Source organism: Mauremys reevesii, linkage group 11, assembly GCF_016161935.1.
Source record: "Mauremys reevesii isolate NIE-2019 linkage group 11, ASM1616193v1, whole genome shotgun sequence".
Lineage (NCBI taxonomy): Eukaryota > Metazoa > Chordata > Testudines > Geoemydidae > Mauremys > Mauremys reevesii.
In genome coordinates this window covers 12,650,330-12,674,578 of record NC_052633.1, presented here as the reverse complement: position 1 = coordinate 12,674,578, position 24,249 = coordinate 12,650,330, and the positions used below count along the sequence as shown (strand labels likewise).

The 24,249-nt window shown below is 40.8% G+C and overlaps 1 protein-coding gene across 12 annotated transcripts in view; it reads right to left on the bottom strand.

Annotated features, from left to right (window-relative positions):
- Positions 1–24,249, bottom strand: part of IKZF2 (IKAROS family zinc finger 2) — a 206,499-nt gene that overhangs the window by 122,707 nt on the left and 59,543 nt on the right. For 3 of the 12 annotated variants that reach the window (XM_039494405.1, XM_039494413.1, XM_039494411.1), the window contains exons 1-3: positions 23,983–24,188; positions 21,293–21,341; positions 20,401–20,508 (exon numbers count right to left, since the gene is read on the bottom strand). The exons of 1 other annotated variant lie outside the window; for it this stretch is intronic. In XM_039494405.1, coding sequence (XP_039350339.1) covers positions 20,401–20,508; positions 21,293–21,326 — 142 coding nt within the window. In that variant the 5' untranslated portion in view covers positions 21,327–21,341; positions 23,983–24,188. Of the gene's footprint in view, positions 1–20,400; positions 20,509–21,292; positions 21,342–22,492; positions 22,610–23,869; positions 23,881–23,982; positions 24,189–24,249 lie in introns of those variants that run through there. 8 more of the 12 variants (XM_039494407.1, XM_039494412.1, XM_039494418.1 and 5 more) reach the window with 6 other exon arrangements.

Genomic DNA, 24,249 nt, shown 5'->3' with positions numbered 1-24,249 from the left:
TAGCATCACCACTGCATCTGCTTGCATCCGAAGAAGTGGGTATTCACCCACGAAAGCTCATGCTGCAAAACATCTGTTAGTCTATAAGGTGCCACAGGATTCTTTGCTGCTACCACTGCATATGATTTTCCTGCATCTTAAGGGCCTGATTCAAAGACTCCCATTAACTTTAATGGGCTTGGAGGGAATGGACAGTCCCAAATTACTGATAAAGATGCTACCAAGCCATACAGAACGTCATCAGCATCCAACAACTATTCCCTTTCTAAGAAGCATCAACAATTTAATTAGTAAGGTGCCTTTCCCCCAGAAAGGCAGTTAGGCACAAATACAATAAAAAGAAAAAAAAAAAAACAAACACCCTTCTCAAATAGTGTAAGCTACTCAGTATAGTGTGTGTGTGTGTACACACACCCCTACACCTCCAAATAAAGTATCTTTATAAAGTGCCATAACCAACAGAGTACAGAAAATATAACCAAATAAAATACCTGATTTGCAACTCTTTCAATTGACTTCAGTTAGCAGTGGCTGCCAAATGAGGTTTGGAAAAATATAGATATAAATTGAGGAAGGTTGGGGGATCTTTGGAGCTGCAGTAGGACAAGAGATGATATCCAAGCATCAAAACCAAAACCTCAACACACATTAATATTCAAAAGACCTCTCAGCTTCATGTCAGCCAACATGCATCTTACTCAGTAATTCTTAATGCAATCTTGTTTACAATTGGAAATGTATTATATCTCAGCTCCACCTATTCATATGGTTCAGAGCAAACTGTCAGGCATAAAATGACAAAATGGTTATTGTCAGGGATCCCCTTCAGCATAAGAATTAATTTGACCTATTTTATTACTAAATTATTACTCCCACACAAATTTGCTACCGTAGATATTTATCAGCGCTGACATTTGCATTCCAGTGAGGTGTTCTCAGACACAGATTTTCGTTTCTTCAATTTCAAAAGTGTATTGAACAGATTTGATGTAAACAGCCTGTTGCCAAGCTAGTTAAATTCTTTAAACTTTATACATATAATTATACTGGGTTTTTTTTTTAAATAGAATTCAGAGAGAGTTTCGGATCAAGAAACAAACCATGTTATGAGTCAAGGCAAAATTAGCCATAATTTTGAGGGGACCCACAAATCTTTGTACTAAAACTCCCACTGCTGTGGCAATATGTGCTGATTGCCACCACACAATGAGCTAAGTGGATATAGTATAGCGGCTCTGATTAAGCGGGTGTTTAAGTCTCACAAAAGTCAATGGGCGTTAAGTACAGGTTTAAGCGCTTTACTAAATCAGGACCAGAATGGGCTACATTTTCAAAACTCGGGGCTTAAATTGAACACATGTTTAGGCTTGTATACGTTTAGGCTTGGCAGAATTTGATTTTTTATGGATATATATCATTTCTATGGAGAATATCAATGTTTATTTTTAAGCATTTTTTTAAAATCAGTTTTGGGAAATCAGACAATTATTTACTGACAGGGGAAACTCAGATTCAAAAATTTAAAACTTTGGAACCTTTAAACACACAAAATTGTTCATCTCACATGTCAGGATATATAAAGTAAATAGCCCTAAAATCAAACTACAAGTTTTCAAGTAAGAATTATTCTTACTCTGCCTATCTGTAAATCATCATCATCAATGGAAATCTTTTATCAATTTCTGTACATACAGTGAAATCAATGTTACAGGGCCGCCCAGAGCAGGGGGCAACTGAGGCAATTTGCAGCGGCACCCATGAGAATTTTTTTTTAAATGGAAAGGGCCCCCAAAATTGCTTTGACCCAAGCCCCCTGAATCCTCTGGGCAGCTCTGCAATGTTATCAACAGTTACCAACACAAATCTAATCCTTCCCAGTTATACACATTACACATATACGTAATACACACACAAATAAGTAATTAGGGACAGAACACAGCTGTTTAGCATACACGAGTGCTTGCTTTGTGCAGAAGCTTTCAGAAACAAGTTCTATCATTCAGCGATAGGCACCACAATACATGGCACACCATGGAGTTAACTATAGTTGAAGGATCAGTTAAAAACAATTAATATTTGTCCAAACCCTACAGTGCATTCAGATCCAAAACCAAAACTGTCAATTTGACATTTTGACAACACATGAGTGCTCATACTATCATCAAAACGCTAGTTTTCAAACTCTATATTTTCCAAAAAATGAATTTTACAATTTGCACTCTACCTTGTGCTGGTTAGCTACATAAGTCATCCAGTCAGGAAAACAACATGAGAACAGCCATACTGGGTCAGACCAAAGGCCCGCCTAGCCCAGTATCCTGTCTTCCAACAGCAGTCAATGCCAGGTGCCCCAGAGGGAATGAACCGACCAGGTAATCATCAAGTGATCCATCCTCTGTTGCCCATTCCCAGTTTCTGGCAAACAGAGGCTAAAGACACCATCCCTGCTCATCCTGGCTAATATTCACTGATGGACCTATCCTCCATTAATTTATCTAGTTCTTTTTTTAACCTTGTCATGGTCTTGACCTTCATAACATCCTCTGACAGAGTTCCACAGGTTGACTGTGCGTTGTGTGAAAAAAAATACTGTTTGTTTGTTTTAAACCTGCTGCCTATTAAATTTAATTTGGAGACCCCTAGTTTTTGTGTTATGAGAAGTAGTAGGTGACACTTCCTTATTTACTTTTTCCACACCAATCATGATTTTATAGACCTCTATCATATCCCCCTTTAGCTGTCTCTTTTCCAAGCTGAAAAGTCCCAATCTTATTAATCTCGCCTCATATGGAAGCTGTTCCATACCCCTAACTATTTTTGTTGCCCTTTTCTGAAGCTTTGCCCATTCCAATATATCTTTTTTGAGATGGGGCAACCACATCTGCACACAGTATTCAAGATGGGGGTGTACTATGGATTTATATGGAGGCAACATGATATTTTTTCTCTTATTATCTATCCCTTTCCTAATGATTCCCAACATTCTGTTCGCTTTTTGACTGCCGCTGCACACTGAGTGGATGATTTCAGAGAACTATCCATAATGACACCAAAATCTCTCTCTCGAGTGGTAACAGCTAATTTAGACCCTATCATTTTATATATAGTTCGGGTTATGTATTCCAATGTGCATTACTTTGCATTATCAACATTGAATTTCGTTTGCCATTTTGTTGCCCAATTACCCAGTTTTGTGAGATCCCTTTGAAGCGCTTCACAATCTGCTTTGGACTTAACTATGTTGAGTAGTTTTGTATGATCTGCAAGTTTTTCCACCTCACTGTTTACCCCTTTTCCCAGATCATTTAAGAATACATTGAACAGCACTGGTCCCAGTACAGACCACTGGGGGACACCACTATTTATCTCTCTCCATTCTGAAAATGGATCACTTATTCCTACTCTGTTTCCTATTTTTTAAACCAGTTGCCAATCCCTGAGAGGACCTTCCCTTTTATCCCATGACAGCTTACTTTGCTTAAGAGCCTTTGGTGAGGGACCTTGTCAAAAGCTTTCTGAAATTCTAAGTACAGTATATCCACTGGATCCCCCTTGTCCACATGCTTGTTGACCCCCTGAAAGAATTCTAGTAAGATTGTAAAGGGAAATCAGGCCTCACCAAAAACCATGTTGACTCTTCCCCAACAAATTATGTTCATCTACGTCTGACAATTCTGTTCTTTGGTATAAACCAATTGGTCTGGTACTGAAGTCAGGCTTACTGGCCTGTAATTGCCGGGGATCACCTCTAGAGCCCTTTTTAAAAATTGGTGTCACATTAGCTATCCTCCAGTTGTTTGTTATAGATGTGGATATAAATAATGGGTTACAAACTACAATTAGTAGTTCTGCAGTTTCACAGTTGAGTGCCTTCAGAACTCTTGGGTGAATACCATCTGGTCCTGGTGACTTACTGCTGTTTAATTTATCAATCTGTTCCAAAACCTCCTCTAACACCAACCAGTCTGGGACAGTTCCTCAGATTTGTCAACTAAAAAGAATGGCTCCAGTTTGGGAATCTCCCTCACATCCTCAGCTGTGAAGACCGAAGCAAAGAATTAATTTTGTTTCTCCACAATGGCCTTATCGTCCTTGAGTGCTCCTTTAGCATCTCGATCGTCCAGTGGCCCCACTGGTTGTTTAGAAGGCTTCCTGCTTCTGATGTACTTAAAAAAAATTTTTTTTGCTCTTACTTTTTGCATCTTTGGCTAGCTGTTCAAATTCTTTATTGGCCTTCTGAATTATATTTTTACACTTCACTTGCCAGAGTTTATTCTCCTTTCTATTTTCCTCATTAGGATTTAACTTCCACTTTTTAAAGGATGCATTTTAGCCTCTTACTGCCTCTTTTACTTTGTTGTTTAGCCACGGCGGCAATTTTTTGGTTCTGTTACTATATTTTTTAATTTGGTGTGTACATTTAAGTTGAGGCTTTATTATGGTATAAGGAAACAACTTCACATAGATTTGCATAACTAAATAAGTGAACATAGATTGTAGATCTTAACAATGAACTTCTTGTAATCTGCAGACGAACAATTAGAGAAATTTCTGAATAATTTAGTTGAGAATTACCAGAGTGGCCAACTCGCTATTTTATTGCCATGATCATGTCATTTGATATTTTCCTGAAAGCTCCAGATTCTTGAGTCCAATAAGAGCAAGAAATCTCAGCTTTCATTTTAAAATAAAGTATTCTCTCTCTTCCCCTATTTGAAAAGAAAATTTTGAAAACATGACCTGAGTGCACCCGAACGGCTCAGAAACCAGAAAGTGAATAAACAGAACTCCAAAACGCATTCATTTTTAAGAAGCAGCAAAGAATCCTGTGGCACCTTATAGACTAACAGATGTTTTGCAGCATGAGCTTTCGTGGGTGAATACCCACTTCTTCGGATGCAAGCAGATTTTTTTTTAAAAATCTCATGATTTTTAAGCCCATCATGACCTTATGCCACATTCATGATTTTTGAGTACTTGGGACTGGCCCAATATTGACTTACACAATTTATTCACGAAAGTACTTGGGTTCTAGAAATAGTGATGTCACCAAAAAGATTTTTTTTTTCAGTGAAACAGAAAAAACCAAGAGGAGTTCACATAAGGAAAACAAACAAACAAACAAAATCAGGTAAAACTTCTTTCTATGCTGAATATCCTCTTACAACCTGATTAGTTAGAACACTCAGTATAATAATCAGAGTTTAACTCCATGTTTTCCATTTTGCAATTTACCTTTAAGACAAGCAGTGACTGCTTGTGAACTATTGACTTTACGATAAAATGTGAGAATAAAATCTACTTCACCCCTTATGTTTGCTTCTTTGTAGTTCAATTTATGAGCTAAAAAAATAGCAAGGACCGTGCTGCTTACAAAGAAAGCTAGTAGTTCATATGTGCAAGAGAATGGGAACAAATGAGGTTTTAACTACTGTAGATGTCAAAATATATTGCACATTGACATTTTGATATAAAACTTTTTTTTTTTAAATCCCTGATTCCTGCCACGTCTTAACAATTCCTCTGTTATTAAAATTCCAGATAGTACACAGGGAATGGTCAGTGTGAATTATTCTACAGTAAATAATCCTTACGGCAGATGAAATATGGTTAGGGTGACCAGATGTCTCAATTTTATAGGGACAGTCCTGATATTTGGGGCTTTGTCTTATATAGGTGCCTATTACCTCCACCCCAATTTTTCACACTTGCTGTCTGGTCACCCTAAATATGGTGAAACTGCATGGAACATTACTGGTTCTACCTTTTTCCATTATTATTATTAATAATAAAGTCACCGTTCAGTTTTGATGGCCCCAAACTCCAGAAGATAGGAAATAACTCAGGGAATCCACACACAAGCCCAATATTCCCACATCTCAGACCTTAACGATGTTATGACACATTGCCCCTGGGGTAGTGTCCCTTGGCACAACCTCAAAACACAACATGTGGCTTTTTGGGTAGAACATCCAAATGCTTTCAACTTTGGCCTAGCTCTCAACAATTTCAACGGGAGCACAATTAGGACAATGCTGAGAGGGGGGTTGTTTTTATTTTTTTAAAAAAAAAACAAAACAAAGCCTGGCCTACAGGTAATTAAGGAGTCAATGAACACACTAAGCTTCGCATTTCATTTCAGGACACTTCACTCCAACAGTAGCTTTTGAATCTCCATTTTTAAATTAAATGCATAGTTACATAATTACTGCTACAATTATTCTCCTCACCTACAGATCAGCTTTATTTGCAATTCATTTTAGTTAATTAGTTAGTTGTGGTTTTATATGAGAGGTAATAGAAGAGAATTAATATTTGCCTCGCCCACACAAAATTGCTTTTCACAGCATGCACACATGTTGACAAAAAAAGTTTTGGAACTCCAGCCAATAACAAAGAGAAGATTTTCACTACCTGAAAGCATCAAGTGTTACAAGATTGTATATAGTGGATTAAACTGTTTATAATTATACGTTATAATTTATAAACATATAATAATTTCACCTACAGCTTGCTAGGAAATTTCATCCCTTTCTCATGCATGAGGACCTGGCTGCACGTTTATCACCTCCAGGCTGGCTTACTGTAACTCACTGTATCTAAAGATGAATGAGAAGATGTCACACAGGCTCCTGCCAGCACAGAACGCAGTTGCACAGAACCTAATCCATCACTCATGTGACCGTGAGCACATCAAGTTTATGCTCAAATCTTAATTTTCAAATTAATTAATAATCACACCCCAGCTACATCAGAGCACACATTTCCATCTGTGAACCACCATGACAGCTCTGCTCCTCTGGGACAACACAGATCACAAAGCCCGGGGCGGGGGTGGGAAAAAACACCACATGTGAGAGCTGGGAACAAAAGTATTCTCTGACAAGGGCACCCAACTATGGAACAGTCTTCCCGAGGACATTAGACTAATCCCAAAACTGAACATCTTTAGGAAACACTGCCAAGCTTTCCTCTTTGAAGAAAGCCTTTCCACCATAAGTGACACTCACAATTCCAGCACTCCTTGTATTCCCAAACTTCTCCCAACTCTGTAAAGCAAACAAACAAAACCCCATGCCCAGGGCCAGCTTTAGGGCAATTCCACCGATTCCCGGGAATCGGGCCCCGCACCCTCCGCCAAAGTGCCGCCGGAAACAGGGGCGGCCGATGGACCTGCCGCCGAATTGCTGCTGCTATCTTCGGCGGCAGCTCAATTGCTGCCGCTGTCTTTGGCGGCATTTTGGCGACAGCTCTTTCGAATCGGGCCCCGCATGTCCTAAAGCCGGCTCTGCCCATGCCCACCCCCACCCCAAGCAGAGTTCTGACCCCATAAAGGGAGAAGAGCCAGAGACTCCATGAAATTTTCTAGGGACTTTGCTATTGCTAATTTTACATGGAAAGCACTCAGAACTACAGTCATGGCATATGTAAGGGGCCTCCTTACTAACATTCAGTGGGGGTGGTTTGGTTGGCTAACTCCCAGTGCCAAAAGAAAGGGGAAGGGTCGATGGGAAATCAGGACCCTGAGACTGACAGTCCCCAGAGGCAATGAGGAGAGGCCAATGCTCCAGGTCCGCCTGATTGACAGGGTAGGCAGGCTAATCAGGGAGTCAGGAGGCTGGGGGGTCCCATCCCCCCTGTGAGCCGGAATTGCCTGGGTCAGACAGACAGCGTGGGGCCAAGCTAAGGAGAAAGCAGGGGCAGAAGCTGAGCTGGGGAGCAGAGCTGGGCCGGATCCAGAGGGGCCAGAAAAGCAGCCCCTGTGCTGGGAGCAGAGCTGCAGCCCCAAAGCCAGAGGGGCCAGAGAAAGCAGCCCAGGGAGCTGGAGGCAGAGCAGCAGCACCAGTGCGAAGGCAGAGTGGAGCTGGAGCTGGGGCTGGAGCCAGGTGCGGTGAGCAGCTGGAGAGTGCGAGGGAGACCCTGGACAGTGGGCCCAGCACAGGGAGATGCCTCAGCCAAGAGGCTCTGCAGGCCAGACTTGGAGGGGGATCGTAACCCTGGGAAGAAGGGTCCTGCCACCTAGAGCCTGAGAGTGTGTGGCCACCACCAGAGCAAGTTTCCAACCCACAGCGTCCCTACAGCACAGCCAGGGCCTGAGACCTACAAGGAACAGACTGAACTGCCCTGACATTCCAGAGACACTGTTTGTGATGTTCCCTGCCATAGAGCGGGGTCATGTGTTTTCCTTTAACCTTTCCCATTTTTCCTTATTCCTTTTTTAACTAATTGCTGATTAAATAAATTGTATGTAATGATCAGTGGGTCGGGGAAGTGTCCAGTGCAGAGAGAGCACCCTGGAGTGGGGACACCCCAGCCCCTGACCTAGGTGACCACAGCAAGGTTGGGGGTCGAGTCCCCCAGGAATCCTGGGCCCAGCCTTTTTGGGGTTACAAGGACTCTGCCAGACAGGAGAGTGCAAGGGGAGTCCTCGAGGGCAGGGAGGCCTCTGGGTAAAGGAACTGGGAGGGAGGACTAAGATCCTTCCACTAGCCCATTTCACCAGGGTAGTTCAGAAGCCAGGAAAGTTCCCCATAATAGCGGGACCATTCCCCCGCTTACACATACACAAAACCATAAGATAACTGGACGGTGTTTTATTTATCTAATTCATATTATTTTGGCACTATTATTTCTGCAGGCAATACAGCTGCATCCATACCAAATGGTCTTGGGGTCCTGTTTCTTACAGAGGAAGCAGGGTATGCGGAGCTCGGCCAAAACTTAGTTGGGAGATTTATAAGGAATGCCTATATTTTACAGGCAGTGGGGCTGATGATTCAGAAGCAACACACACCCATGTGAGTCAGCACTGCAAAGCTGGAGGTGCCATCTTTTGGCGGGGACATAAAATCAAGGCTCTCCCTGTTTGTGATCACCAGTGATCCTTGGGTAATTACTCTCTGCCTATCCTTTGTACTTTCAATTAAAGAAGCTTATGATCAATTCCTTGCCTCAGATGATGTATAACATTGCTCTGTGCTGTTAAACAGCTGTTGTGTTTCACTCCAGAAGTGACTGCATTTGAGTGGCAGGTAAGGTGGTCTCTATATAAAATTTGTGAAGCATGGTATAGAATACATGTAAAGAATATTTATGGATTATTTTCTTCAATCCATTAGTTTTGGTTTTGTATTAGTATTTATATTTATTATAGCAAGAAAATCTCACTACCATCTATTAATTTTTTTTATACATAATAGCTATTAGTCAACAGCTATATTTAAATAACCATGATACCAGACTCATGCAAATGACAACTTTAAAGTGTGAAGAATAAACTCAAACAAGTTTTACAGCATTTTTATATAATTATAGTATGTAAGCGAACACAAATCATGTTATATGCCAATTGGCTGAATCATATTTGACGCCATAACCCTACCATAAAAGCTGTTTTGCATAATTGTCTTTTAACCAGACTACAAGTGTTTAAAAATACAACCACTAAAACTTGGTCTTTAATATTACAGTATATAAAAGAATTGGGCAGTGCTGGTAGCCCTACTTATAATGAAGATCGCCTGACACTTCTCATTATCAGATGCTTTTTTCAGTGGCTTATGCCTTTGCCAAACTTTAACCCTTTGAGTTTCCCAGACAGACAATCTTAATTCTGCCATTTCCTAGCTTCGGCGAGGTTGACTTTGCAACCCGGACATTCTTTCAACGTAGTTTTGTGTATGTGATATTTAAACACGCAGCTGTGATGTTTTGTATAGGGCAGGGGCAGGCAACCTATGGCACGCGTGGCAAAGGTGGCACACAAGCTGATTTTCAGTGGCACTCACACTGCCCGGGTCCTGGCCGGTCTGGGGGGCTCTGCATTTTAATTTAATTTTAAATGAAGCTTCTTAAACATTTTTAAAAACCTTATTTACTTTACATACATCAATAGTTTAGTTATATATTATAGGCTTATAGAAAGAGACCTTCTAAAAATGTTAAAATGTATGACTGGCACACGAAACCTTAAATTGGAGTGAATAAATGAAGACTCAGCACACCACTTCTGAAAGGCTGTCAACCCCTATAGGGGTTTTGTAGAAATAAAAAAAATAAATTCTTGTGTGACTGACCAAGTATAAATTAAAGAAAAGCTGTGAACAACATTACATGCATTTCTCAGGGGCCTGTCATGTCCACAAACCACTTAACGCCCCCAGACGCATGGCTGTAACTATGTTCTCATATCCTCGTCGTGTCTAAGTATAGCCTCAAAGCATAAGGTATGTGAGTATTTATTACATATTTATTTAGATTTATAAATGAATGAGTGACTGAATGAATGATAAAGTCCACTATGAACCTAGCCATGCACATTTAATTTAACTTAGTAGCATACAAATACGATAGTGTTTGTTGTTACATGCTCTGGTTTCTCTTCAAGGCGGTGTGGCCTAGTAGACAGAGCACTGGGATGGAATCAGGAGAACTGTTCCCTTTCCAGTTCTGCTCCACTTGCCTGCTGGGTTCTAGTCCAATACCTTTCTGGGTGACCTTGGGCAAGTCAGTTCAGCATTGTGCCTCAGTTTCCCCACGTGACCCATGCAGAGATGCACTGACCGCAGGGGTGCAATGTGGGCATGCTGGGATCTGCCCACATAGAACATGTCAGGATTTGGTCCTAACTTTGAGACTTTAAACCAGACAACCATTATACAAATATATGTACAGGGCTTGCTTACGCTCGAAAGTTGACAGCCTACCTTAATCTGAGTTAATTTAAAAGTCTAATATCTATGCCTGAATAATTCCATGTGTAGTTACTCTTATTCCAGAATAAGAGTGTCTTGTTCCTGTTTAGCTTTCAAAATGGATTCCAGAATAAGAGCTATTCCAGAATAATTCCATATGTAGACAAGTTCCTCCTCCAGCCCTCCACCCCACAACAGAGTCCCCAGAAGAGATTCCTTGTTATCAAAATACTGCATATATAAATTATACATTACAGGACATATCCAAGAAAAAGTAGCAATAAGCAGTATGAAAAATGTAGAATTGATAACTAGCATTCCTTACTGATTTGTTTTCTTTCTGGTGGCATTACAGGAACATGACTAAATGCACAGCTTGATGCAGGACTGAAATAACTATAATATGAGTTTCACATATAAACCATGAGATAAATTTTGGAGGAAAAAAACCCCAAACTATCCTAATTTTCTCTCTGCAACTTCTTCCTCCTACTTATGAAGTAACTGCTACAGTAATTACTTCAATCTTATGTAACTTTCCCTGGAAATTTCTGAACCATCCAAGAGAATAGACCACATGTTTCATGTAAACAGGTTTCCTATAATACACAGTCATACAAAGAGTGGTAAATTCTTTCAACTTCAAAGAAGGGAATTCAAAGACTATCATCAGGTTACTAATCTGTCAGCCTTTGGACAGATACTGGTGTGTAATTCATGCTACCAGAATTTCAAGGCTGCATGATCTCCCACAAACTAGCCATAAAACAAGAAATGGGACATGTAGGCCATGTCCCCTCTCTCTACTCTGAACACCACAGGCAGCCCTCCATGGGATCAGGGATCTAAACTCACTAAATCAAACAGGAGCCACGGAAATAGTTAATGTGGCCTTCAGCAGAGAGGGTGGATTCCTGGGGTAGCAGTGGTATTAATGCACTGCCAATTGAGTTATATTTCCTGGAAGCTGAACAGAGGGATCACAGAGCCCATGTGGATGCCCAGGACGTACAGATTCCAGGGAAGAAACATATTTTGTCCAGGTGGACAGAGCTGGGAAGGAGAAACAAGGTACATTCCACCCCACCAAATGTTTACATTTAGTAGAGTATATTAAAAAATAACACCTCCTCCATAACAATTTTTCTAAATCATCCATTAGCTGGAGATGAACTTTGCACCAGAACAATCCCTGCTGGGGAGAAAAGATACTCTGAAAAGTTTTCAGTCTTGAATTTAAAGTTACTGGGCCAGATGTTCACTGGTACAAGTCAAGTAAGGATCTTGCCCACGGCTTTTTCATGGTATCATGTCATTAGTGGGCATATTTGCCATCCCTGTAGGAGTGACCAGGGTGCAAGCCCTGGCTGTCTTGAGAAGCCAGGGGGATCTCAAGTCATCTGCATGAAAAGGATAGCCAACTGAAAGGGCTGTCGCCCTCTGGGCTACTTCCTAGCCCATCCTACTACAGCATAGTGCGGTGCCACTTAGGAAACCTATACAGGCGAGTCTCATCTTACGCGGGGGTTCTGTTCCGCGATTAGTGCGTAAAGCGAAAACCGCGTATAGTCAAAATTACATTGAGTTGAATGGCAGGCAGAATCACCCGCACTACAGGTACAGTATTAAAATTGTTATTTTTCTCTTTTTTGGGGGGGGGGGTTGGTTTTGCCAACCGCGTAAAGCTGAAATCGCGCATGTTAAATGCGCGTAAGATGCGACAGATCTGTACCACACACCCCTCCGGTAATGGGATATAAAGTGCAGGGCCAGGTTTCAGCGATATTAGCATCAACATCTGTGGGAAATTCTTCAGCAATTTCCACAGGCAAGCAGGAGATACTACCACATAGAGCACCAGGGCACCTTCTAGTTCCCATTATGCATCACCATGCCTCTCCCCATGTAAAACAGAGCCAAAAATATGCACAACACATGCAGAAGTCTATCTGCATGTTCCTGTGCACAATGTCGTCACTCAAGTACCACTCTCCATTTTCTTTTACTACTTCCTAGTATCTGCATGCATTTCATCCCCTCCAAATCTATAAGCAGAGTGAGCAATTTGGCCTGATAAAGAGCTACGCATATTTACCAAATTACTAAGAGCAACAGAAGAGAACTTGTTTGGCAAATTTAGTTTCAAAGGGAGATAACTACATCTGTGCATCAGAGGGCTGACTTGGGCTCCTACAGAGCTTAAGAACTATGGGAACTACAAAATGCTAATGACCAAAAAAGGCAGATATAGGTATGACAGACAAAATTCACTGCCATCAGGGTTTAGTCCTGTGGCATACAAATGGGGTCACGTGCATAATGGAATTTAAAAACAAAATAAAGAAGGGTGGGGAGAGTGAAATGCAGTTTAAAAAAAAAAGTGTTAAATTTCCGTAAGGTTTTTGAAATGCCTTTTAAAAATGCACCCAACTGTGCACACCAAGATATAAAACGAACCAAAAACTTTTAAAGAAAAATATATATTAAAAAAAAAAGTCTATTTGACCATGTACCGCATCATTACAATGTATTTGAGTTACAGAGGCACCAATCCAGTTCTGGGCACTGTTGTGCTGGGCACTGCAAATAAGGGCTTGTATACATAGAAAAGTTGTACCAATTTAACTACACACTAGTATAGTTAAAGTGGTACAACCTCTTGAGAGTGGAGACAGTTATCAGTATAATGGTACTCGATAACCAGTATATCTATTCCTGTGTAGGATGGGAAAGAAGCTATCCTGGTATAAGGACCTTTATACCAGTATAACGACATCCACACTAGTGGTTGTACTCATAAAAAAAGATTAGAAATAATTATGCTAGTACAGCATCTGTGTGTACACCAAGCCTAAGACACACAACATGAGGCAGAGGCTGTCTCCGGAACAGTGTACAGTCTTTACAATTCAGTCCAAGGAAATGCAGTGGCCCAGAGATGCCAAGTGACTTGCCCACAAACACAGATCATTGGGAGAGCAGAGAACAAAACCAGGTCTCCAGACTCCCAGATCCACCAGCCCACACAGCCTCTCAGTGAGTTGTGATAGCATTTGGGGATTCTACTTCTGTTCAAAAACCTCCTGGGTAGGGCAATAGAGAGGCTGATTCTCAGCTTCCAAACTGATAGTGGTAGAGGGAAATCTTCTCTACCCCAGTGAAAGAGACACAACATGGAGCATGCTCAGTGTAAGAGGCCAGCAATAGGCATGACACCTTGCCAGAACAGAAGGGAAGGGGGGGAAAGTATTTTGGCTTGCTTTCCTAAGACACCAGTTCTGTGGTTACAGCTGAGTTGGACCAGACCAGGTAGTTTCATATTGGGAAAAAACACCCTGATCCTACTAGGTACCCTACCCAGTGTTTCTTCTAATGGTGGATGCAGTGTAAACTACGGAATAACCTAGCCAATTAAACCACTCCCTGAGCCTCCCCACACTCAAACCATGTAAGGCGAGAGGAAGTAGGAGGCAACAGAGCCCTTCCTTCCCCTCTTTTAATTAAAAGCATAGAGGAGCGCCCAGGCTCTCCCTGGCTTGTATAAGCACCCTGCCCTCAAAGTTCTTCTTCCTCCTTAGCTGGGAGAGAGAGAGAGAGAGAGAGAGAGAGAGCGCAGCTCCCTCTGCTGTTTCAATCAGTTTTTACCACTGCACCTAAAGGGCTGGCCAATGCAGAGAACTCCAGTCCTGCGTCTATAAGGCCCAATCCTACAAGATGCCCAGTACCTTGACCTTTCCATTGACTTATGGAAGTAGAGGGAACTCAGCACCTCTCGCAGGATTAGGAAACCAGTGTTTGATCCAGTTCCCATTCAAGTCCATGGAAAGGCTCTTATTTACTTCAGTGGGAACTAGGTCTTGCCCCAAGCCTGTCTTCGAGGAAAAAAACGAAATGCTGCCTACTGAATTTCTATTCAGTTTTGAGAAACATCTGACAACTACTATATTTCAAAGAAATTGAGGACTTTCCCCCCCCTCATGAATGTCTGACAAGAAACAAAAATGAAGATTCAAAAGCTAAGTATTAAAACCTGACTCTACAGCTATCCAGAACGCTGAGTGCTGTAACAGGGCGTGTCCTGGAGAGCTAACTGAAGAGGACAGGCAGAGGATATTACAGAAGCTCTAGAAGGAGGGCGTGTCCTGTAACAAAGCTGGGATAGGTGACCTCTCAAAAGAGTCTATTGGCGTGAATAAAATAGTATTTAAACAAGATTAGCTGATAATTCCACTCCACCCTCATTATAACACTCACCAAAAGGGAGGAATGCTTTTACTGCCAAGTATGTGATATGGTAGGGAGTGATACTGGGAAAGAGTAGACAAGGTGAAGCTAGGTTCACCTGCCTTCTAGTCACAAACAGCACTCTCAGGATAGTTTCAGGTTGTGACTAAGGTCCGGTCTATACATAGATTTTGTACCGGTGTGACCATTTTGATTAGGAGTATGATTTTTTTAAAACCAAAATAGTTTTACCAGTACAACCTCTACTATGGATTAAGTTAAGTTACACCAGAATAACGGTGTTTTATACCATTATAGCTTATTTGCCTTCTTATAGAAGTAATTCCATACCAGTATAACTGTGTCCGGACAGAGGGGCAAGGTTTCCTACAACTTTAATCATCAGTACTAAAGCAGTAAAACTTTTGTTTGTACACAAAGCCTAGCTTTATATCTAAAGTATGAGCTTTTCCCTCTCTAAATGCACCAACATTCAACCAGTTTGCCTAAAATTTCTCCTCAGTTTGCCTAAAACTTCATGCATGTTTTTCTGCCAGGGAGAATATTTCTTGAGAAGTTTGAAGTTAATTGGATGAGGGGTTTGGGTGACGCAAATGTTTTTTAAAATGAGGATGGTTAATTTTTTCCAAATTTCTTTAAAAACAAACAAACAAATAAAAACAACCAAAACCTTCCTCTCTCTAAAATCAGCTTGGCCCAGAAACGTCATTGGCCGACATCCTGTGAAACCAGAACTACTGCTTTATGTTATTCGGCATTGGCCATCCTGTAAAACTTAATGGCTGTGCTCATTACCTACAAGAGACTAAATAAATAAAAGTTCCAAGGTTGTATCACGACACAATCTTCAAAGCTGATTTAATTTTAGGCCGTTTCCTTGCAAAAGGTAGAATCCATGGATGTATTTATTAATTCAAACAAATGTGAGGTGGGAAGTGAAGTTTATACACCTACAGTAAATGCAGCATTTTGCTCAGGGGAAATGACAGAGGTGACAAGAGTTGTACTAGAGTTTCCAATTCTGAAGGAAAATTAATGCTACCAAGCAAGATTTTGAGCTTTAAGGTTACAAAAAAAGGGACACAACTGATGGTGCAGAATAGTCTTCTTTGATTGGTTGGAATACAATATAGGCAATTTTATAATAATGTCTGGTCTGACTTCTCTATAACGGAGTCTAACTTGCAAAGAATCCTGTGGCACCTTATAGACTAACAGATGTTTTGCAGCATGAGCTTTCGTGGGTGAATACCCACTTCTTGCATCCGAAGAAGTGGGTATTCACCCACGAAAGCTCATGCTGCAAAACATCTGTTAGTCTATAAGGTGCCACAGGATTCTTTGCTGCTTCTACAGAACCAGACTAACACGGCTACCCCTCTGATACTTGGAGTCTAACTTATTAGCACTCTTTTGGTATTCCCTTCACTTGGTACAATCATCCCAATAGCTTTCTAGTCAGCTACTGTTGTTTCCCAAAGCCAAGTACTGTAGTAGAGTCATTATGTTCAGCAATTGACTCAGGCAACTATAATTATTTTCTTATCAAATTACTTCTTATTCTTTAATTTTTTCTGCATGTTATAAAAACATTTTTTTTAAAGTGCATTGAGTTTTTAATCACTCTCCAATATCAAAATTGTTGGATTTTAGTATTTATTATTGTTCTTACTCCATCTATTTTAAGGTGCATTTGAATCTAGACCTGGAAATAAGAAAGCCATCTGTGACACCCATTGTAGCACAGCTTGACTCTCTAATTTAAGTGGAACTTTCCTCTGGCATGGTCAGATGCCAATAGCTGCCATTATTAATTTTCCATACAATATCAGCCAATGGATTTAGAGAAACATCTTTCATGTTATACAGAGTGGTCGTCAAGTCAACTAAACAAATAACCGAGCCCTTGTATTACAGTGGGCTTTTTCTGAGCCCATTGTAACCTGGAAAAAAAGTGTTTCCTCTCAGACAAATTCTATAGCAAGAATGTAGTGTGGAAAAACACCAGAATTGTTTTGTTTCTTTAAAAAAATTGCTTTGTCTGCTTCATCTGCTTTTACATTAGTACACTGGTTCCTCTCCTGAGAATCTTGTTCAGTTTTGACAAGTCCCTGCCCATTTTATTTCCAGTTCAAAGTTCACCGAAGTCAACGGAAAGACTTCCACTGACTTAAATGGGCTTTGGATCAGGGCCTTTGGTCCCTGTTCTGCAATGAACTTTGGACGGGTGGTATTGAAGTCAGTCAGTGGGGCTCTGTCAAGCACCAGCATCCATCCCCACCAAGCTCATGCATGATCAGAGCACTTGAGAGAGTTTACCCAAGTAAGGACTGAGTAACTGGTGAACTAGGACTTCCAGCTTTGGGCCAGTGTAAACACGTAGTTCAATGTAAGCATGTTACTGGATACAGTGTTTCTTAAACTGGAGTTGGAGGGAAACAGTCTGCCTATTCAAGTGGCTACTTACAATTTAGTTACAATAAGTTACTTAGGTATTGGCAAATACTCAAATAATTCTATCTGTACTTTGCTAAAGGGAGATGCATATATTGTAAGGTATACATAACATCATTAGTTAGCTATGACAAGCAATCTACTCTGATTTATCTTTTAGGATCATCTCATTGGGAAGAAAAGTGAGTCTCTGCCCCATCTGTAACCTATGCATGTAACGTTGATATCGTAAAGTGATACTGTGTTAAGGAAGCAATAGAGACTCTTCAACATGAGCCAAAATATTTTACCTGCAACCTTTTGGAACAGAAGCTGAAAACATCAGTGGCCTGGCCAAAAGTCTTACTAACATGGAATTGCCACAGGCTAATAAATATGAAGAACTCTTCACCAAGCACATCATTTTACTACTGTTGAGTGAGAACTGCTTGATTGTTTCAGAAGCAGGTCTTGCACTCCCCTGTCTGCTCTATGCACTCTTCACTGTACAGTCAAATAGCCAAGAAGATTGCCTTGTCATGGTTTCATCTCCGTTTAAACTGGACATGGCTGAAATAAGAGCTGTGGCTCAAAATGATCCAATCAAACACAGGACTGAGGACCTAACCCTGACCTTCACCCCTGCAGACCCAGAAGAACTAATGCAGATTCTACTTCTTTGGAGGATCAGTAGGTAAATCTGGGAGTGAAGGATTTGGGGGCCCAATCCACCTCCCACTGAAGACAACAGCCCCAATACAGCACTGCCCAGTACCTTGGGTTGCCACTTACACTACCAAATCAGAATTACACGCACTTTGTACCAAGATAAACGGGCAGGCCAGCAGTGTATCAAGGTCTTTCCAGTGACTTCTAATCAGACCCATGGTCCGTGCACACAGAGTACCCGTCCTCCCTACCTACCATGGGGTCTGCTTGCATCCTAGCAGCAGGAATTTTGAGCGGCAAGAAAATCCACAACTTAGCAGTTTCCAATAGCCATTCACCTCCCTGCAAAGGGAAAACGTAGAGGCCCACGGGCTACTGAAGCTCCCTGCCTCTGGAACATATGGTGGACCCCAATGCACAGCCTCATTATTTGGCCTGTATCCACTGGGTTGAAGATTTGGCCCTACGTGTAAACTAACCAATCCAACTGCAACAAAAGCCTGACCAAAAAAAAAAAAATCAAAGATGTTGATTAGAGGCTGACATGGAATAAAGCTCCTTGCTCTAAAACAGTTTGATCAGAAGAAAATCTAGTTTTGTAATGAAAAGACGACAAAGAATTCTATATGAAAAAGAGGGGGTCATATTCCTAGGTTCCAATCACACAGGAAAAAGTCCTGCATCCCAAATCAAATTTTACCTGCCTCCAGAACACTGGATAAAGCCCTACATTTGTCCACACCAACATATCCTTAAAACAGGCCAACAACAGTGAAAGTTACTGACACACATGCAAGATTAAACATTCAGGAATTTTCGTCAACTCCAGGAGCCATGTGCATATGCTGAACTCGGAACATGCATGTTGCAGGCATGAATGAGATTAAACTAGAATAATCATTGCACAGTGAAATCAGATGCTAAAATATTTTCACATGAACTCAGCAGACAGCTTTACTCATTAATTAGACCCTGGTTTTTAGTCTATATGATAAAAAAAATCCACTTTTTTTAAATCTTATCTCTGATGAAGCCTTCCCATTAATAAAAATGTAAACAAAGAGATTAGTAAAACTTTTATAAGCTAATAAAAAAAAATCAGAATCCCAATGCAGCAGGAGTGGAATTGTCTAAAGCTGCTGAATTAGGACAGGCTGTCATATAAAGTTCAGCCCAGAGTCTTAGCAATCACATTCTCTAGCAACATATATATATATATAACTGGAGACCTTCATAATAACCCTCAGTTTTAAAGACTCATAAAATCTGTGTTTTACTCGTAACTTGCAAGAGGTAAAGAGAAATTGTTAAGGAAAAGTAACACTTTCCTCTCAGTAAAAAAGGCTTTGAAGATAATATACTTATTATTACAAACAAACTAATTCTTAATGCCTTATTTTTCCTTCCAGAACATCTGGAGACATGTACAACTTTTTTTTTACCGTATATATTCACACACTCATTCTCTCTCTCTCTCTCTCTCTCTCGTGTATCGCAAAGAAAAAAACCCACTCAAAGCATATTGGAAACAATACATTTTAAATTACTTTTGAATACAAATAATAAAGCACTTTATGATAAGTATCTTGATAAAACATTGTAATCAACAGTGAAACAATCTATATTCTTAAGATAAAAGTATGTATAGGCTCCACAATGTAGCTGAAAGGTGTTGTTTCATTTAAGGGTGAAAAAAATCCATCATCAAAAATATTAAGTACACCTGACTCTCAGTGTTAGACTCACAGATCCCTCTGCACTCTCTCAGTTTCTTTTTTGACATTCTAAAACAAAACCCTTTCAATTTGTTAAAGACTCAACTGGTGAGAGAGTTCCATAAATTACCAATTTATACTGGCCATTTTCTGAAATTTTCAAAGCAAAGCTAAGGTAATGAACAGGATGCTGAAGTTTCCATTCAGAACAGTAAAATATATCCTGCCATCAAGCCTGCATAGTGTAACTTTAGATTTTGCTTGAGTCAAGCCTTTTTGAAATAAAAGCTTGTTGGCTTTTTAGATACATCTGTTTCAGACTGCTTTTTGGAATCCTGCTAAAAAGCTGTTTGGATCTCAAAACCTGTCAAAGCAAAACAAGGACTAGTAAAACCTAGTGTTTCCTACCTGGTACAGGTAAGGACCAGCTCTCAAATGCCACCTTGGGATACTTCAGACTAGTAATCAGACTCATGTTTAGAAGAGACACTAACATGAACAAAACCAAAATCTGTCCCGTCCTTTTCTTCTTTAGTAGCAAAATCTACGGTAGAGGCTTTAGTCTAGTGAGCAAGATGAAGACCCCACAGACTAAACTAGTCCAAATATGCTGCTAGAGAGAAATACACAAAAAGAAGGCTTACTGCTTGTCATGTGACTCGGTGAGGTATGCTGCCCATTGGGTGTGCTTGAAGTGAGGTCAATAGCCATGTTGGAGTGCTCCCTTTCGGGCGAAAGCTCATTGTCACCTGCTTTCACAAAATAAAACACTTAGGTTTCTGTCCCATGGCTCCATAAAATTATCCAATATATACAACATTCAGACTTGCTACCTTCTTTTCTACCCACCCACCTTCCACTTGTAATAGATTCCTCCATGGTCAACTAAAAATTGGCTTTCTAGTGACCACAAACATGAATTTTTATTTATTTATTTTAAAATAAAAAAGTATCCTCCAATCCTGACAGATTATAAGAAGTACACGTGCAAATCTTGCTCTGGCTGCTTTACATGAACAGCACTTAGAATTACTTGCCCATTTCTATATACTGTGGTGCTAACAGACTAGAGACTGTACTGGAGCAGAGTGGAGTATCATTCTGGTGTAAGGACCTTCCACTCCAATTTTGATTCAACGTTTTCATGTAGCTGGCCATTAAGCTATAATAGTTCAACAAAATAAAATATTTTCACCTAATGAACAAGAAGGGAGCAATGCACAGTACTAAAAAGCCTCACAGTAAAACTGATTTAGTTTCTGTCCAGTTTCTCATTTATGTTTTATATAAAATAAACATTGCTCTCTTATGAAAATATGTAAGTATATAATATAGTGGGTTTTTTAAAATAACCACTAAAGTTTAGTGTTAAATGGTATCTCTCCAGCGTTCTCTTACAATATGGAGTTTAATAACAGCATAAATGAAAGTTAAGAGTTTCGGGGGGGGTCATAACACTTTCTGCACAGATATTGTGAAAAGGAAAGCAAAGGAGACTTCACAAGTAAACCACCAAAATTAAATAAAAGTACTTACATGTTATATATCCATCAGTAGCCTCTGCTTCCATAGTCAAAGTGCAGTGCTACAAGGCAAAAGAATACACCCTCAAAGATGCCTGCCAGTATCAGCCATTAAATGCTTAAACTTACTTAAAGCCATTAGCAGTTGCCTCTTTTGCTGCTGCTGCTGCAACCAGCACCTAAGAAACATGCAAATGAGCACACGCCGTGCACTGGTAAGTCACTGAACTCTTTTGGCAAATGATCTAAAGCTGCTGCAGATGGGGGTAGAAAAGGTAAGTTTGCATCTTGATGAGCTGTGTTGAGTCTATAATTTGATTTTTAATTACAGTTCCAGCTGCTTTAATGATTTTTTTTGAGGTTCCAATTGGACCAGGTATGTTTTAACTGGGATTTTAATGCCTTATCAATTAGCAGTTCTCACAGCCACAGCAGGCTTCCAAGATGTTGATACTATAAAGATTGCCCTTTTCACACTTATTCCATGATGGCTCATCATGTTCTGACTAAAAACAAAACCCTTCAGTGTCCATATTCCTGTCAGAGTTATTACAGCCTTTTGTCTTCAACTGGCCATCGAACACCCTCATGCACACACCCAGACACCTGGGCATGCGCCTGTTCATTGTGACCGTACCTATCTATCATACTAGGGGCTGCATGTCATATTGCATATTTCTAGAGCAGGCATTTTGCGGTGGGTGCCCATCTCAAAGTTTCTGGAAGCACTTTGCTGACATAGAACAAGCTATTACTTTCCAGAAACTCAAGTAACTGTATAGGGTGACACCCCCTAGCTTTCATTTGAGAGAGAGAGAGAGAGGCAGGGGAAGGAATTGATAATCGTAACTATATTCTTTTAAGTGGAAAAGTTAAGAAACTGACAGAATCAGAGGAGAATTTTATTTCCTCTCTCCAGCTAGGCCCCCTTTTTTTTTGCCTTTAGTTTCAAAACTCTCACTGCACCAAGCAGCTAAATTATTCACAATGAGCCATTTCTGTATTGATCGCCGGGTATATTTAGCCCTGGCTCCTGGAATTTCTCCATTACTTACTGGAAAACAGGCAGCTTCACTTCTTGTCTCCAAAACCACTTCCCTCTCCCTTACCCCCCTTACCTCTCCTCCCCCCCCCCAAAAAAACTTTTCTCTGTGTTCCTTTCTGGAATAAGGCAGATCAAATTCCCAAGGCACTCGGTACACATAACACTTACATTTCAAACTGGAGAGCTGCTATCAACCTCTTTCCATGACTGATTGTAACAACTTTTAGAGATCACTTAAAAAAAAAACAGACAAGCAGCTTCCTCAAGCCCTTTCAATGTTACCTCATCTTTCCCCTAGTACAGGTAGACAGACACCAATGGAAGGGGGGGGGGGCGGAGAACACGTCAGAAGCAACAGGGAAAGAAGATCATCCTAGCCAATGAAATGGAAGTAAAGAAAGGAAAGGACGGGAAGGGTGGAGGGGGAAGGAATGAAATATACATAAAAGAAAATGTTCTTTGAATGTTTGAAATAAAAGAAAAAAAGAGTTTGATCACCATGCCCAGGTGTAATGGCAAATCCCAGCTGCTAACCCCCTCCTGCCCACCACGAAAGGAGAGATAGTTATGATCGTACTGAAGACATAGCGAGATGGGAAAAGTTAACCCCCCCCAAAAAATTAAATCCCCTCTCCCCCGCCCCGTCCGTCCCCTGAAACTTACTAGTAGAACATTCAGAGCGAACGGATCGGTGGGGAAACTGAACAGAAAAAAAAATGAGCGAGGTCTCCCTCCCTTGGGATGGTCTGGTTGAGAAACTCACTCAGGAATGGCACATACTTTCAGGAAAGATGAAGAACAAAAAGAGAGGAAGGGAGGGAGAGGGGGAGAGAGGTCAGCCAGTGCTACAGCAATGCGATTAACCAGGAGAGAGAAAAACTTGATCCACCGGTTCCTTAAGAATCGACAAGAAAACTGAAGGAGAGGAAGAAAGGGGGGACTTGGAGGGGGGAGGGAGGAACAGAGAAGTTAAAAAAAACCACACAACACCCACACAGAGCAATAAACCTAGGCCAACTTCACAGGATTGTTTTTGGCCCTTGGCAAAATGAAGAGATCTTAATTTCATCTCTGTCTCCCCCCGCCCAGGGCACAACCTGTCAAAGTAATTTAAGTCCTGCCTTATTCAATACCGTGTGTGTCATGCCAGTAATAATGCTAAAAATAATACTAAAAAGGGATCTAGAGCACCTTCTCCCAGGTAGCTGCAGCTAGAATAGGAAGCTGGTGCAAACTGCAATTCAAACCCTTGTTGTCCGTTTCCAGAGCTGAGAACTGATTAATCGATTAACATCCCAGAAAACAGAATTTTAATTGTAACCCCAAAAACAAGCACCCCAAAAGGCTTTGCCAATCCTATCCCTGAGAGCCAGTCACTATGCTAAACCTACAGCAAATAATAATCTGAATCTCCCCCCTCCTGCAAACACACACATACAGACCGATTTATTATTATTATTGGTTAACAGCAACAAGTCATTTGATCACATCGCAGCGCGAGAGATGCTACATATAATTACACTTTACTTTGAGCCAGCCCCCCACCCCTTTGCAAAGCGGAGACATCCACACGGAGAGATTTCTCTGAGCCATAACACAAATAAGCCAGAGCTCTTTCTTCCACCCAATGAAAAACAAAATGCCAAGCGAAGATTTACCTCAGCAGTGCATGCAGTGCCTCACTTCCATCACCCTTTTGTTTTGTGTTTTTATTAGTGTCTCCTCTCCCTTGCTTTCTGTGCCTAATGCTTGTGTGTTTGGGCACTGCAGTTGGTTATGGAAACTGTAAGCAGTGGATCTGTAGCTAAGGGTAATCCTGTTTTTACTTCCTCCATCTTCAGAGAGCAGGGTTAGCCTGGGACAGCTGGTCAAACCCCGAGAAACCGATCCGGCAAAGACACACTCGCACACGCACACACACACAT